Source organism: Lissotriton helveticus, chromosome 1_1 (assembly GCF_964261635.1).
Source record: "Lissotriton helveticus chromosome 1_1, aLisHel1.1, whole genome shotgun sequence".
Classification (NCBI taxonomy): domain Eukaryota; kingdom Metazoa; phylum Chordata; class Amphibia; order Caudata; family Salamandridae; genus Lissotriton; species Lissotriton helveticus.
The window spans coordinates 477,693,342-477,707,883 of NC_136057.1; the positions used below are offsets into that span (position 1 = coordinate 477,693,342).

At 42.1% G+C, this 14,542-nt stretch overlaps 1 protein-coding gene across 1 annotated transcript in view; it reads right to left on the reverse strand.

Moving 5' to 3' along the window:
- PTPRB (protein tyrosine phosphatase receptor type B) overlaps nt 1–14,542 on the reverse strand; it is a 500,144-nt gene that overhangs the window by 56,891 nt on the left and 428,711 nt on the right. Inside the window, exon 30 of the mRNA XM_078673917.1 lies at nt 1,475–1,597. Coding sequence (XP_078530043.1) covers nt 1,475–1,597 — 123 coding nt within the window. The remainder of the gene's footprint in view (nt 1–1,474; nt 1,598–14,542) is intronic.

Below are 14,542 nucleotides of genomic sequence, written 5' to 3' on the forward strand. Positions count from 1 at the left end.
ATAAACAATGAATGAGATAAGAATGAAAATAGTTAAAACAGAGCCCGTAATACCCAAAGAAGAACTAGAAGGCAGAACCTGTCAAAAGCAAAAGGTAGTTCAATTTTTATTAAGAAAAAATAACGTTTAATGAGACTAGAGTGAAGAACAAAGTTAGAAACATGCAGAAAACACATTATTTGAGTGGAGCAAAGAAAAGACCTGTGTGTAGACAATCTGCTAAAGGGTTCTGCAGTGATGAGCAGTAAACAGAAGGACGGAAGTCAGAGACTTCAAAGATGGCTTCTTCAGTAGGGGAATTGTTAGTTTAAAGAAGGAGGGAAAGATAGAAAGAGACAAAGAACAGTTAGAGAAACTAGAAAAAGAAGACCAGGAAAAAACTGTTCCCCAAGTGCAGGAGGAAGACAGTCAGATCGTGAAGAGGTAGTAGCAGGCTTCTGTAGTATGGTCAAGACTTCAAACTATGATATTGGGTGATAGGATGAGAGCATTGAAGAGGAGAAGAGAAAGGCAAGAGACTGGAAAAGCATAGAACAAGAAGCAGAGAAAAAAGAGTCAAAGCAAGGAGATGATTGGGTAGAGAAAGATACAAACACATTAGAGATTTTCAAAGTGTAGTAAGCAGCAAGGCCTTCCACAGAACAAACAAGTATTTGGAGGGATTGGGGGAGATTGCTTAAGTTGAGGTTTAAAAGTGACAAACAGTGAGAATGGTAAACCTAGTCCGTAATTAGCCGGTAATAGAAAGTCTCTTTGGCATGTTTCTGCCTAGAAGCTAATCTGAGGGGGTTCGCAGGGTGAGTTTATAGCATTTCAGTTGAGTCTCAGAGCCCTATGAGGAGGAGAGAAATTCAGACAGGAATCTAGAAGATTGACCTGGAGGTAGAGACCCAGAGTGGTCCAAAGATATGTATCCTTGAAACATGTTCTTCTTTGACAATTTATATTTCTGTCTTTTCTACTTTGTCCATCTACTTCTGTTCATCTCCAGATCTTGGATTCCCTTTTCTCTCTTTTGATCACACCACTATAGCTTTCTCTCATTCTTACTTTACTATTTTTCTTCCCCTTATCTCTCTCACATTTGTTCTTTTCTCTCTTCACTTTCTTCTGTGTCTTCCTTTTTGTTATTTCTCTTCTCTGCGTCATTGCACTTTTTGCTCTTGATGTCTCTTCCTGCATGTTGTCGCTCTTCTGCAGAATCCTGTTTTGCACACACCATGGTACAATTATTTAAGTTAAAAACTGGTACAGTGCAAAATGAGAGGTGATTTTCCGTATTTTGCTGACCAGCATAGGAGTACTTTTCCTATGGTCTGACAGTGGACGACGAGCACTGGCTACTGCTCTTCCAGAGCCAGAGGCGAGTGGAGCTTAGCAGGGCAATCAATAAGTGATGAATGGCACCATTCTCACTGATTTATTCTTTGCGAATAATGCAAAAGGCTCAATACAAAACGAAAAAGGAGCTTACACTGCAGATTTTGAACTCTCTTATGGTCCACTCTGGGAGCACAGACTCAGACATCATTTGTACAATAAGGTCTCCGTAATAGAGCGAATCCTGGTCGAAAGGCCAGTAATGGTCGCATTTCACCTGGAGGGGAAGGAGACAAACATTGCATTATTATACTTATGTTGCAACATAGACCAATGCCCATAAGACTAACTGCATGAAAAATGAACGCAGGTTTAGTTCTTTATCGTCATGGAAATTCACAATGTGCCGGGCAGATTCCCACCCACCTGGCTGCAGATGTAAGGCCCTGATCACAAGAGTTATGCTGCTCCCGTTTTGGGCACAAATAGAAGTTTGAGCTTAAAACAAGATTACACCTTGGGCCAAAATTACTCAACATGGTTAATTGTCCAGCAAGTTCGAGTAGGTACAAATCTGCCGCAAATCTTGGGTGCAGATTACACATAATTCCAGTTTACGCCTCTGGATTCGGGAGAAAGTAAAATAAACAAATTGCATGCCGGTTCGGGTCAAACTTGAACTTGGTAATCATCAGCAAGAAGGTGTGCAATTTGCTCCCATGTTTCGCATAGTGCAAAGAGATTATTTTTTCATGGAGCCAACATAGCCAGCCACAGAGCAGGTTGATGACAACTGTAGTCTGTGGCTTCATTTTGACTGCACTGACGTTTGATGTGGTTTACCTCACCATTTACAGGTGTTCAGAATGGACAATCATCCGTGGAATTGTAGTTTTGTGCCAGAGCTAATGCAACTATTCTCTCTTTTTGAGAACTTTTTCACTGTCACCGGAGTTTTTTTTTTTTCAGATGACATGTGAGGGGAATTATTACACATATGCAGTACATTCCACATGGATTTGCAAGGTACTCGGAAAAAGGCCCTAAATAATTTCTGCATTCAAGTCAGGAGAACATGAGACAACAGCAGCTGAAAAGTTATCTGTAACGACCCGAGGAACCCCACCTTCAAATGTTACATCACTGAGAACCTGAGAGAAGAGTGTACACTCTGCATGCACTATCTCACTGATGGAAAGGCTCAGGATAGCACCAAGTTAGCTCCTAGTCAGTACCAAGAGGGCTGGCTTATGAATGAAAGTGCCCTTTTATTCATTGATCGGTTTAACTACTCAAAACGTCATCATGCATGCATTCTGTCTCTCATCCTTTCACCCCATGCATTCATTCATCCACCCACTGACTCATTCTTGCATTCACCCAGTTATCCGATCACAATAAAACACACAACAAACTCAACACATGCAAGATAATTAACTCCTAAACCGTGGCGCGAATTCCGCCGCGGTGCAGGAGTTTTAATCAGTGGGTGCAGCTGCGTCGGCCAATGGACGTGCGCAAGACTAGCGAGGTAGTGCTCGCTACGGCCGTTGGCAGAGGCGCGTACGGAAAGAGATAAAGAAATAAAGTGGAAAAAAGAAAACATGCTGCCACCTAAATATGACAGAAATATGCTTGCAATAACAAATAAAATTAAACATAGCTGCAGCTGACTATTTTGTTATAGTATTGTACATAGTATATTATCGTTTTAAAGTTCCAGCATGGCATGGACAAAACCATTCCATGATGGTCGCCTGTTATAGAGTCAGTGGCCTCAAGGGATGTGGTGCACAGAAAATAAAAAGAGCTGTAAGCAAGTGGCTTGCAAGCATTGTCTGGAAAGTTGTAGTATGGTTTAAAAAAAGAGGAGAAGACAACAAATCATAAACAACCAATAAAAGGAAAAAAAGGACAATAAAGGACTGGCACCAGCCCTGATACTGAAGCACAGTCATTTGTAGGCAGATGTACACATGTGATCAGACAAATGGCATCACTCAAAGGGCAAGTGAGCCATTGGCTGAAGTGGGCTGACCCATCACCCCATTCTGTATGCTGTCAATTGTACAAACCAATGACAGAAGAGCGCTGAACAAAAGCACTTTCTATGTGAGTATGTATGGAAGTACATAAATGTGTATACTTTGTCCCTTTCTATCGCAGCGTGGATGGCATTGGCTACTCCTACGCTTAAAGACTTTGATAGAAAAGCAGACATTTGAGGTGAGCAGATTTAGAGTGTTGCTGGTGTTGAGGGTGCTCCATACAGGAGCTGCTTTCCACCTAACTTGAGAACTACCCAGAATTCTCTACTTCTCTTTTGCATTTATATATATATATGCACAGCGCACACGAACACACATGGATAGCTATATAAATTATATGTGTGTATATATACATATATATGTATATATACATAGATTAATTGATAGATAGATATTTTTTTATTAAAATATTATTTCACAAGCACTTAGTACTGAGTCCATGAGGCCGTCTGAAACGATTCTAGCAAGAATTACAATGTTGCAAATATTCTTCCCATTGGTTTTTTCAAGGTTAGCCAGCACCAAAATCCTTGCGTACAAATGTAATGTGTGAGGTTTCATGTAACAAAATACATATCTGCAGGCTTTAAATGCTGCAATGACAATCCACTCTTAGTGGCCTATTGCATTTAACATATTTTCATAATAAATAAAGCAGGCCTATTGTTTGTATTGGAACTTTTCAAAATAAACATATCTGACCTATGACATCTTCTTTAATGGTTTCCCAATCAACCAATAAGGCCTATAGGCTTGTCACCATAACCAACTCAAACCTATTGTATTGAGTATCAGCTTTCCCACAAGGAATCCATCAGACATACTGTAATACTTTATAAATATGGACAAGTTTCCTCCCAGAAAGGTCTAATCAAGTTCATTAGAATGCAAATCTTCAAACCCAATGGTTTGTTTGAGTGGACTACTAAAATCAAAACCCTGATCTACTAAGGGAATCTGTGAGATTCCTTGTAACATCTGCCCACAGGCTTTAGTACACTGTAACAGAAACAATCCACCCTTTAAAGCATATTGCTTTTAACACATGCTTTACACATTAGGTCAAGCCTAGTGGTGTTGTCATAACTTTTAAAAATAAACAGATCAAACCTACGGACTCTGAAAAAAAAATTCTCAATTAGCCAGTAAGTTCTACAGCCTTTCCTATTGTCTTGGCATTGGCAACCATCAAGCTTACAGCCATAGCATTACATATATGTAGCAAATGACTTCTGGCAAATGATACACAACCTGTATCACACAAATAGGATCAGCAATGAAAATCTTCTAACCCCCAGGGTTGTCAGAAGGAGTGCCCAACACCAAACACGTCGCCTGTTCCAGTAATCTTTGAGGTCCCTCATGTAACAAAATGCTTGTCTAAAGCCAGTAACAGATTGGGATAACCTACCATTAAAGGCATATTGGCTTTAACAAATGCTTTTCAGAATAAATAAGCCACATCTAGTATCTTTGTTGTAACTGTTCATTATAAACAGATCTGACCTATTTATAACATTGGACATACCTTTTCCGAGAGAATCAATCAGGTGTATAGTCACTGAATTGGCTTGTGACCATAAGTTACTCAAGCCATCTACTTGAAACTAAGAGAAGAAGAAGACTTGCCAAGCTGGAGACTTGATTGTTACCATCAGGACCTGCATTCTGGCTGATTGCGCCTGCTCCATTATCAGGAAATAGAGCCCTTTGGATGTACCTTGCTGCAAGAGGAACAAAGAGTGAACTCCCTGCAACTTACAGGTTAACCGATCTCACCTGGACCGTCACCACTAAGATTCCCCTGCCAGGAGTGTGTCCAGTGGATTTGTAAGGGTTTTGTCCAGGTGCTTTGTGGAAACTGTGGTCCCAAACTTTCAAGGACCATTCCAGATTCCAGACCCTTCAATTGTGTTTTGGACCCTCAAGAGGAACGTCTGGAAGAAGTTTCAGAAGATTGGAGCAACTTTAGAAAAAAGCTTGAGAAGGGGACAGACTTAACCGCGAGAGCCAAGCCGCCCACCTTAAACCGCGAGCCTGCCTGGCTTGCTGATTCGTCCTGCTGAAAAGCTCCGGAGGTCCAACTTCCAGAGTTGACCAGTAGCTCTTTGGAAAGCAAACCAGCAAAACCTGACCGAACCTGGACTGGTGAAGAGCATCAAGGGACCCCAGCAAAAAAGCGCCAGAAAAGTCTCTAAGTCAGAAGGTAAAACTTCATCCAAAGCCTACCACGAGGGGTATCAGAGCAGGGCTCCATCACGGTCGGCCTCAAACTTTGACTTTGTTCCGATCAACAGCGACCATCTGTCCCAAGGTGGCGCTTTGTGTTCAAAGTGCTATATAGTGCTAAATCTTTAAAAATACCTATTTTCGGTTCCCTACATTGAATTATAGTTGTTTTGGTGTCATTTTAAAGCTAGAAATAAATCCTATTTTTATAAATTGGTGTGGGATTTTTATTGTGTGTTGTGTCTTAATTATTTACTGAATTAGTGTTTTTTAATGCTTTACATACCTGTCTCTTAAGTTAAGCCTGCCTGCTTGCAGCCAAGCTACCAAGGGATGGGCTTGGGAATAATTTACGGAGACCTATTCTGAGCCCTAGAATGTGTTATTGACTTTATTGCTGTGTCTTAATTATTTACTGAATTAGTGTTTTTAAATGCTTTACATACCTGTCTCTTAAGTTAAGCCTGCCTGCTTGCAACCAAGCTACCAAGGGATGGGCCTGGGAATAATTTACGGAGACCTATTCTGAGCCCTAGAATATGTTAGTGACTTTATTGCCAGTAGTAGATTCATATTTACCACTACTAATAACCCACTTTCCAACAGCCAAAAGTACAACATTTTGGAATTGCAAATTCCTATTGGCAATTCTTACTGAATCGTAGTTAGAAAATCGCAATTCCTAATGTAAGAAAACATACAAGGATTCAATAGTGATTCCTAATGGGTCGCAAATTAACCTACCACATGAATATCAACGAGGTAGGCCGCAAGTTGCGACCCATTAGGAATAATAGCCATCACAGGGATAGCGGCATCCTAGGGTTAGCAGACCACCATGTCTGTCATTGCTTTTTAATAAGGAAAAAGTTTTTTCCAAAATGCAACATGTTTTTCGTAAAGGAAACCAGAATATGTTTAAAAAGAAAAAAGGAAACTTAAAAAATATTTTTTTTACATTCTCAAAGGGGAAGGGTCCCATGGGAACCTCTTCTTATTTGCGAATGGTTACCACTACCGTCTAGAAGTCAGTAAAAAATCAATGTTTTTGCAACTGTAATTCAGTTGCAAAATATTCATACATAGCGATGCATTTCGGTATTCGGAAGGGACGCCCTAAACAGGCCACTTCCAAATACCAAATCGCTAAACCAAATTGCGTTTCAATAACAAGTTACCGAATCATAATCGGCCATTCGTCTGGGACGTTTCCGAATGCAAAAACGGTTTGTACATATGGCCCTAAGTGCTTTAAATGGGTAGGTACTGTTAGCCTGAGAACCTGCATTTATTTAACTTGAAAAGGAGAGTACTAGCACTTCTCAGCATTGCCTTAATGCTTTTTATGGGAGCATACCAACACTTATCAGTGGAAAATATGCACTCCGAAATGGTGCACTTCTATGTTTCTATTTGAAGCACTGCATTTACCCATGCACAAAACTATGCGAATCAGTCTGAATCCAGCGCAAATTTAGTGTGGCAATTCTCCACCAGCACTTTGCAATATAGCAAGGTGCTGTAATTAGCAGGTTCAAAATTACTGATTCATTTCAAATTTCAAACGTGGAATGGGGAATAACGTACTGACAGCAAGCATTACTTTTTTTACTTTGGCGTACTCACTTACAAGGAAACACAGACCTCCTCGCCGTTTCTGCAGCAGTGCTGAAATGTATGTGTTAATTCCCTTACTGCGAACGTTCTGCTTGTATTAAAATTAGGCCTGGGCATTGAACTCCACTCCGTTCGTGGATTTTTCTGCACTCCGCACTCTGCGGAGCTCGCGGACTGCAAGAAAACACTGCTTTGCGTAGTGCAGCAGAGTTTTTTCCCCGGTCGCGAACGGTAAGTTTGCGAGTGTGAGCTGCTGCTCGGGTAGAATTTCTACCCGAGCTGCAGAAAGGCCAGCACCAACAACAGTTCGCACTACACTCCGCCACTTGCGGAACTTCACAGAGTTGTTTTGTAACTTTGCGAAGTTCCACGTAGCAAAACTCAGCGAACTACGCCCAGGCATTGGCAGCCTTTTCAAGTGCTTGTTTTAAACTGGAGAAGCTGAATGAAAGTGTGCCCCTACATTTCCATATCTTCGTGGAAGGTCCAGAGTTTGCCTCACCCAGATGCAGGGCATTTTTTCTGAAAACAGCTTTCCAGAAGTAGCTTTGTCTAGTACCTTTCCTTGAGTCTGTTTAATAGGTTTTGTATTTATGATGTTAATATGTGCTTGCAGTGTGTAGGACTCTTGGAACGCAGAGAGGCTCCCTTGGGTAAGCAAAGCCGTAAGGGATATTAGAAGTCCTTGTATCTGAAGAGTGGCATTAATTACTGTAGTGTAGTTCCAAATGTTTAATGCAAAACAGCACAGCAACAAAATCTGCTGCACTGTGCTTTGCAAAGGACAAAACACAGTGAAGACGGGCCTGATGCTGCGGTCATCCCCTGCAGGGTGGCTCTATAAGGGCTGTCTTATGCGACGCACAACCTCACACTGTGGTGCAGAGAGTGAACGCTGTCTAGCATAAGGTTTGCACTGGAAGTATACCCTATTTAGACAAGCTCAGGAGGATCCCAAACATCATATATGTGCTAGGCACTGCAGCACACATGCGCTGTGTCACTTTTTTGAGGAATTGACACATTTCCACTTGTTTACGCCTGCTTTAAGTAAGCCTTCGTTTTTGATGCAAAGCACGACTTTGCTATTTTAGTAGACTGGATTGACATAAAAAATATTGGTGTTTGGACTGATCTGTCCAAGTAATGCCCTCTAGATGCAAAGTGACACCATGCGGCATGAGGCATAATTTGCACTGAAAAAATGGCTGCTTTCCAGCACAAATCGCCTTTAATGCAAATACCATGCAGGGCTTTGTGTCACGTCACAACGCTTTGCACAAATCTTTGGCCTTCGTATATCATACAAATAGACGCATGGTGGAACTGTATGTGGGATATTATCAATTGTCTGTGCTGCAGTACTCGCCTGTTATGCTACCTTTAAAAGCAGCGGGCAATGTTCTGCTTAACACCAGGAGGCAGACGCAGAGCGTGAGGTGATAGATGCTAAACGAAACTGACAGCCAGACTCAGCCAATCAGCAAATCAATTGACTTTCTTTAACATCTGCCATGGTTAGTTAAGATGGATTCTCCACCTGTGCCACTTTCGCCTGCTTTCTGCCTTGTCAGCTCTTTTTTTCCAAGTTTACATCTGGGAAGTAGTAAAATGGCTTTCTTTTTATTTGTAACAGCATTGCGACAGTCCGCCTCAGGGAACCAGGAAATTATCACCTTCTTCTAGGAATGTGGCAAATGTAAAGAAGCACATCCAAACACTAGTATAAAAAAGTACGCAAATCAATGTTTTCTGCTTTCATAAAATAGCAAACTGAAGCAGCAGAATATTGCTACAAAAATAAAGTGGTGCAAAGAAAAATAATAAAATAGAAGGGAGTTAGAGTTTGTCCAAAACTAGAATTTTTGCACTTATAGTCACCCAACAGCTCAATGTTCACAAGACACCACGTATTGACTCCTGGCTATTGTTTCTAATAATTTTTACTGGTGAGTTAGCTAAATTGGTTCAACGGAAGCACTCAAAAACATCTTGTCAAGGATTTCACCGATGTGGGAAATGAAATGCCAGGACAGACAACGGACCTTTGGTGTTCCCTAACAGGGGTGCCCCCCTCCTCCCGTCCATTAGGGTGCAGGAGCATCGCCCCCCTGTTGCCAGTGAAGCAAAAGTGAAAAGTAAAATGGTAATAAAATGAATTACCATTTTATTTTTCTCTGCTCCCAGCCCGAGCAGTGTTTGGGGGAGGGTCATTGCTGCTGACTGGCAGCAGGGGAGTGGTGCTCACTCCACCAGTTTACACCACACATGTCACTCTTGCGACTGCAAGCCTGACATGCGCAGTGTACACCTCTCCATCTAGCTGTCTGATACAGCTGACTGGAGAGCTAGCACAGAACCCCAGTGCATGCTGGAGCGTCGCGGCAGCCTGTTCCAGCCAATCCTTGCGCTGCTCATCTGCAGCATGAAAGCAGCCTCGGGATTTGGAGAGGGTTGGCTGAGGCTCCAGGAGGATTCGAGCAACTGCACTCAAGACGAGGAAGCATGGGGAAGTACATTTCACATTTTATTTTAAATTTTTTGCCCAACTGACAGGCACTGTGAGAAACTCACATTGCCTTCAGCCTTTATTCAAGCACTCCCAGTCACGGCCCGTTATAAAATCTCTTAACCCCTTCAACGCTCATGACGAGCTGGGCTCGTCATGGCGTAGCCTCCTCGCACGCTCATGACGAGCCCAGCTCGTCACGTAACATGCGATTTTTAAAAACCCAGCGTACGGGCGGAATTCCGCCCGCACGCATGCGGTTAATGAGCCATGGTTGAAAGCTTTGGAATGTAAGCCCAAAGGCACTCTGATTTATTACAGTACCTGCCAGTGGATTGGGCACTCGGCTTGACGACTGTCCACTGTTGAGGGTCACCGACCGCCACTGTTCCCTACATGAAGTGGTCTGGCAGGTGGCAAACGTATTTGCGCTTGCTTGTATAGGGCACCCTTCCCTTGAAGCTGGTAAAGGGTTGTTAGTGGTAGCCCAAGATTTGCAGAGTTCCCCAAACGAATGTGTCGACGCAGTCACTCCATGCCAGCCGGTCAACGCGTTTGTAGTCTTTGCTGGTGTGTCAGTCCAGAGAGCTTCAGCTGGAGAGCCCCAAGACTACAACTCCTTGAATAATAACTTGCTCTGCTACCAAAAACAGGCATACCTGTAAATAGTAGGCGTCACTACTAAGCATCTGGTGGTCCTCGATTTACTGGGTGATGAAAGACAAATTGAGACTGGAAAACCTGTGTTTTTTCACTAACTCCTGTTACAGTGACTTCGAAAATGACTATTGTTTTCGCCGATTTTTGAAAAACGTTTAACAGGGCTCTAGCTTTCGATAATGGCTCACTCCCCAAGTTAGTAGCATTTTAATGATAGTAGCCACTTATGTAGCATACCACATTAAGCACATTTACTCTTAATAATTAAGTAATAGTTATAATTATTAAGTAACTCGAAGACACCCACTCTATTAACAACAGAAGAATAAAGTACTTTAGGGGCCTCTGGGACACTAATCCTGTGACCAGAAGGTTGAGGACAGATCTACGCAGCAGGTGCTCTACCCACTTCGCTGCAGTTCAGACCTATATCTGGCTGAATGTAGTCCAGCTACGGTAAACAAGGAATATCATCAAATACCTTGAAGAGGATTGACTCCGTCAATACACTTCGACAGAGGGAATATTCCTTGTTAATCTTACCCCGTTCCATACCACAGCCATTTTGCATTGTGTAGGCTATTACTGAGAAGAGTGCTTAACTTATCGATGGCATAGGTTCTTCAAGGTGTGTTTTGCAAGAACAACAGGCATTGGGACAGCTTTTAAGGCGCACCTGTCTATGAAACATGAGGAGGATTTAGCACCACTCTTGGACAAAAAACCTAGCGGAAAGGCATTTTCCTTTTCATCAAGTCAATTTCCCACAGTAATAGTGGTGTGGGAGCCATTTATCACTGAAGTGCAGGTTCATTCCAGGTTCATATTTCATGTATGACACCCATAAAACCTCGCTTCAATAGAGTCAGGAAAGTGCTGCCTAGCTAACTTTTGTGGTGGCGAATGATAGAGAGAGATTGCAAGCTGCTGATGCAGAGACAACTGCGGATACGGAAAGCTGAAGAGAGGTGGGAGAACATGGAAATGTGTAATTCAGGAACAAAAGTCTCCATTGACTGCTCATTGACTGTAGATTACATATTGCCCCTAATGGTATTTACCAGTGCTTAGTTGAAACATATTAAGTGTCGGGCTTTCAGGATTTTCTCCAAAATTGTTCCCCGTCCGTGCTGCTGAATGTTGGGGCTGACGAATCCGTAGTCTGTCTGGTGTTGATTCCACTAACTCCATCTTTCATCTACCACCATGCTCTCCCTGCTACTTTATCTGATTTTTGTGAGTTCCTGTTCATCCCTGCTTTCTCCCATTGTCACTGTTTTCTATTTGTTCTTCTCTTTCTTCTTTCCCCCTTTTCTGCCTTTCTCTCTATCATTCTTGGGTTAAAGTCTGATCATTAAAATAAGCCCCAGTCCACCAACTGCAACCACTGGTTCAAATTCAGCAATGTATTGAATACACTCACAAATGGTTTCGAGGTGAACATGAGCAACGCTACCTCCATATTTACTGTGGACACAGATCACAGTGCAGTGGAGACGATTAGAATATTACAGATGCACAAACTAGTGCTAGGGGTGGTTTAAATTGCATTAGCTCAGGCGAATGAATTTCAAATGGCACACTGATATACAGAATAAGCACTTTTGTTTACACTTAGGCATTTCTTACTTGGAGCATCCAAGAACTTGGGTAGAAATGCACATGATCGTGTAAGCCGATGAAGATGTTCTGTAGTGACCCTCATTGAAGAACCTTAGTCAGGAGGATGCCATCTTCCAGTAATAGGTTACATGAAAAGCCTTAAAAGAGCCCAGTTCTAAATAAATGATTATCTGTTTAAAAAATAAACAATATGATGCAAAGGGAGGGAGAAGGCTTGATGTCTACATGGGAGACATTGGAGCATCAAGCCATGATGGCGTCTGGAAGTGCTTATAAAACACACTGAGTGTGAATGCACAATGTGATGGGGCAGGATTTTCAAACGAAGTGTGTAATTCTCCTGCTTTAAAACATTCATAAATGCTATAGCCCTCCGGAAGTCATAAAGTCCTAGGCAGAATCACGTTTAAAATATTGGGCCCAATTCTGAACACCATGAAATGAAATGGATATTACTCTATGCAGGTTCAAAGGTAAGAAACCACATTAATGAGTTGGATGGACATGGCAGTTGGAGTTGCTTTTTTAATACAAGGAGGAGAAGAGGAGCTTTGGTTACGCTATATAGAGACAATATAGGGTATTGTCATGAGTTAGTGGGGAACCTTTTCTTCTGAGAGCACAAGGGAACAGGTGGGGGTCTACAAACCTTGGGAAGGACAGAGATGCAATCCCTCTCACAGGAAAGGAGTTTTACACTGCTTCCGTTCCTTCATTTCTCAGGCCAAACAGGTCATGTGAGGAGTCAATAAGGTTCTCTCTTGCTTCTTACTTAGGTCCACATCTGCTTCTATCACACTCCGTTAGATCTACAGAACCTCTTACGCCACTTGTTCACCAATGGCGCACATCCACACCTGCGCTTCAACGAATACAATAAATACTAACCTGAGTAGGCTGCCTGCCCCTTAGCACAACATGGTCAGACACACATTTCCTCTAATCAAACGACTGTAAAGCAGAACTGCTGCTGATAAGCTCCCAATGAAAGATTAACAACTGCACCCTCACCTGATGAACCAATTCGGGGGCAACTATTAAATCAAGAGTTAAAACCTAGGACTGAAGCTCAGATCAATGGCCCGTAATTCCCACAGCTAAATATAAGTCATCCAACATCTGACTACATTCAAGAAGACATTTTAGTAGTGAGAATAACTATAAACCCTGACTCAGCCACGCATATTCATGGTACTCCAGCCTTCCAAAATAGCAAATATCCTCCTTAGAAAGTCCTACAGTCTGCTGCAGCCAGTCTTATACCTGGACGAAAGCTTGGCCCCTTCCTCCCAACACTATGCAACCAGCACCCTTCAGACAGACTAGGATGCTGCAAGACTGCATAATTAGTTGAATGGTGATGTGATAGTATAGTGTTCTATATCCGAATGGACTACGTTTCCGCTTCATTGGTGTTTGAGACAGATCTATGAATACAGCTGCAGCCCCTCTAAGGAGGCCCAGAATGTACTCATACTGTTGCCACCTTCTATGCGCTGTCTGTTGAACAGCCTCTAGTGAGTAAGTCCCTGCGCTCAGGTCTTCATTCTAAAACTGAATAGCTGCTCGTGTCTCGTGCTGTGCCCTTCCACTGACCCACATAACAAACATTGCCGCCACTTCCAGGTACAATTCTCCCCAATAAATAGATTTCCACAAAAACGTTAGTACGTGTATGGAAATGACTTGCAGAATATTTGTAGTGCCAGGATTCAACAAGGCAAGGCAGATACAATGGTGATCCTAATGTAAAAGAAACAACAGGCGGGAACTTACTTAGAGCCTAACAATGTTCCAGACAAACTCCCCTGTGGTGAATGTGAGTGTATCTATTTATAGCATCCCGTGTTAGAACTGGTGTACTGTCTTTAATTAAAACTCCTGAAACTAAATGCATTAATTAATGAACCTACTTAGCTTCAGTCTTCATTTCATGGATAGGACGTGATTGACAGCCTCGAGATGCTCAGCTGGTGCACTGCACGCGCGACTAACTGAAGACGATGGATTTCACTCCTACTGCTTCTGGCTTTTAGCCCTGCTTGCAAGGATAGCCAGGGCTCTTGGAGCGATGATTGACAAGCTGCAGCTGATTTCATATGTGGGTAGCCTTAGAACACGTTGTTTATTGCTGGAATATTCCAATATATTCAGTCGCTGTCCGCGTCACAAAACTGAAATATAGACTACACACTCATTTTCAGACCTTTCTTCCTTGAGATTTAATGTAACATGGCCTTAGCCCTGGTTAGAACTCTGCGCTTTGTGGTTATTAATCATTGCACTGGATTAGAAAGGCATCTGTTGGTGAGCGGGCCATGCAGATGTATACTGTACTTTTGGGGGTTAAATATGCATAATATGCGCCTCCTTACTGCCATCCTCAGCAGACAAATTTACTATTCTTAATTCTACATATGTAATTTAATAATATTTATATAAAAATAACCATAAACAATATATATGTGTATATATATATATATATATATGCTATATATATATATACATGTATATATATATATATACATATACATAT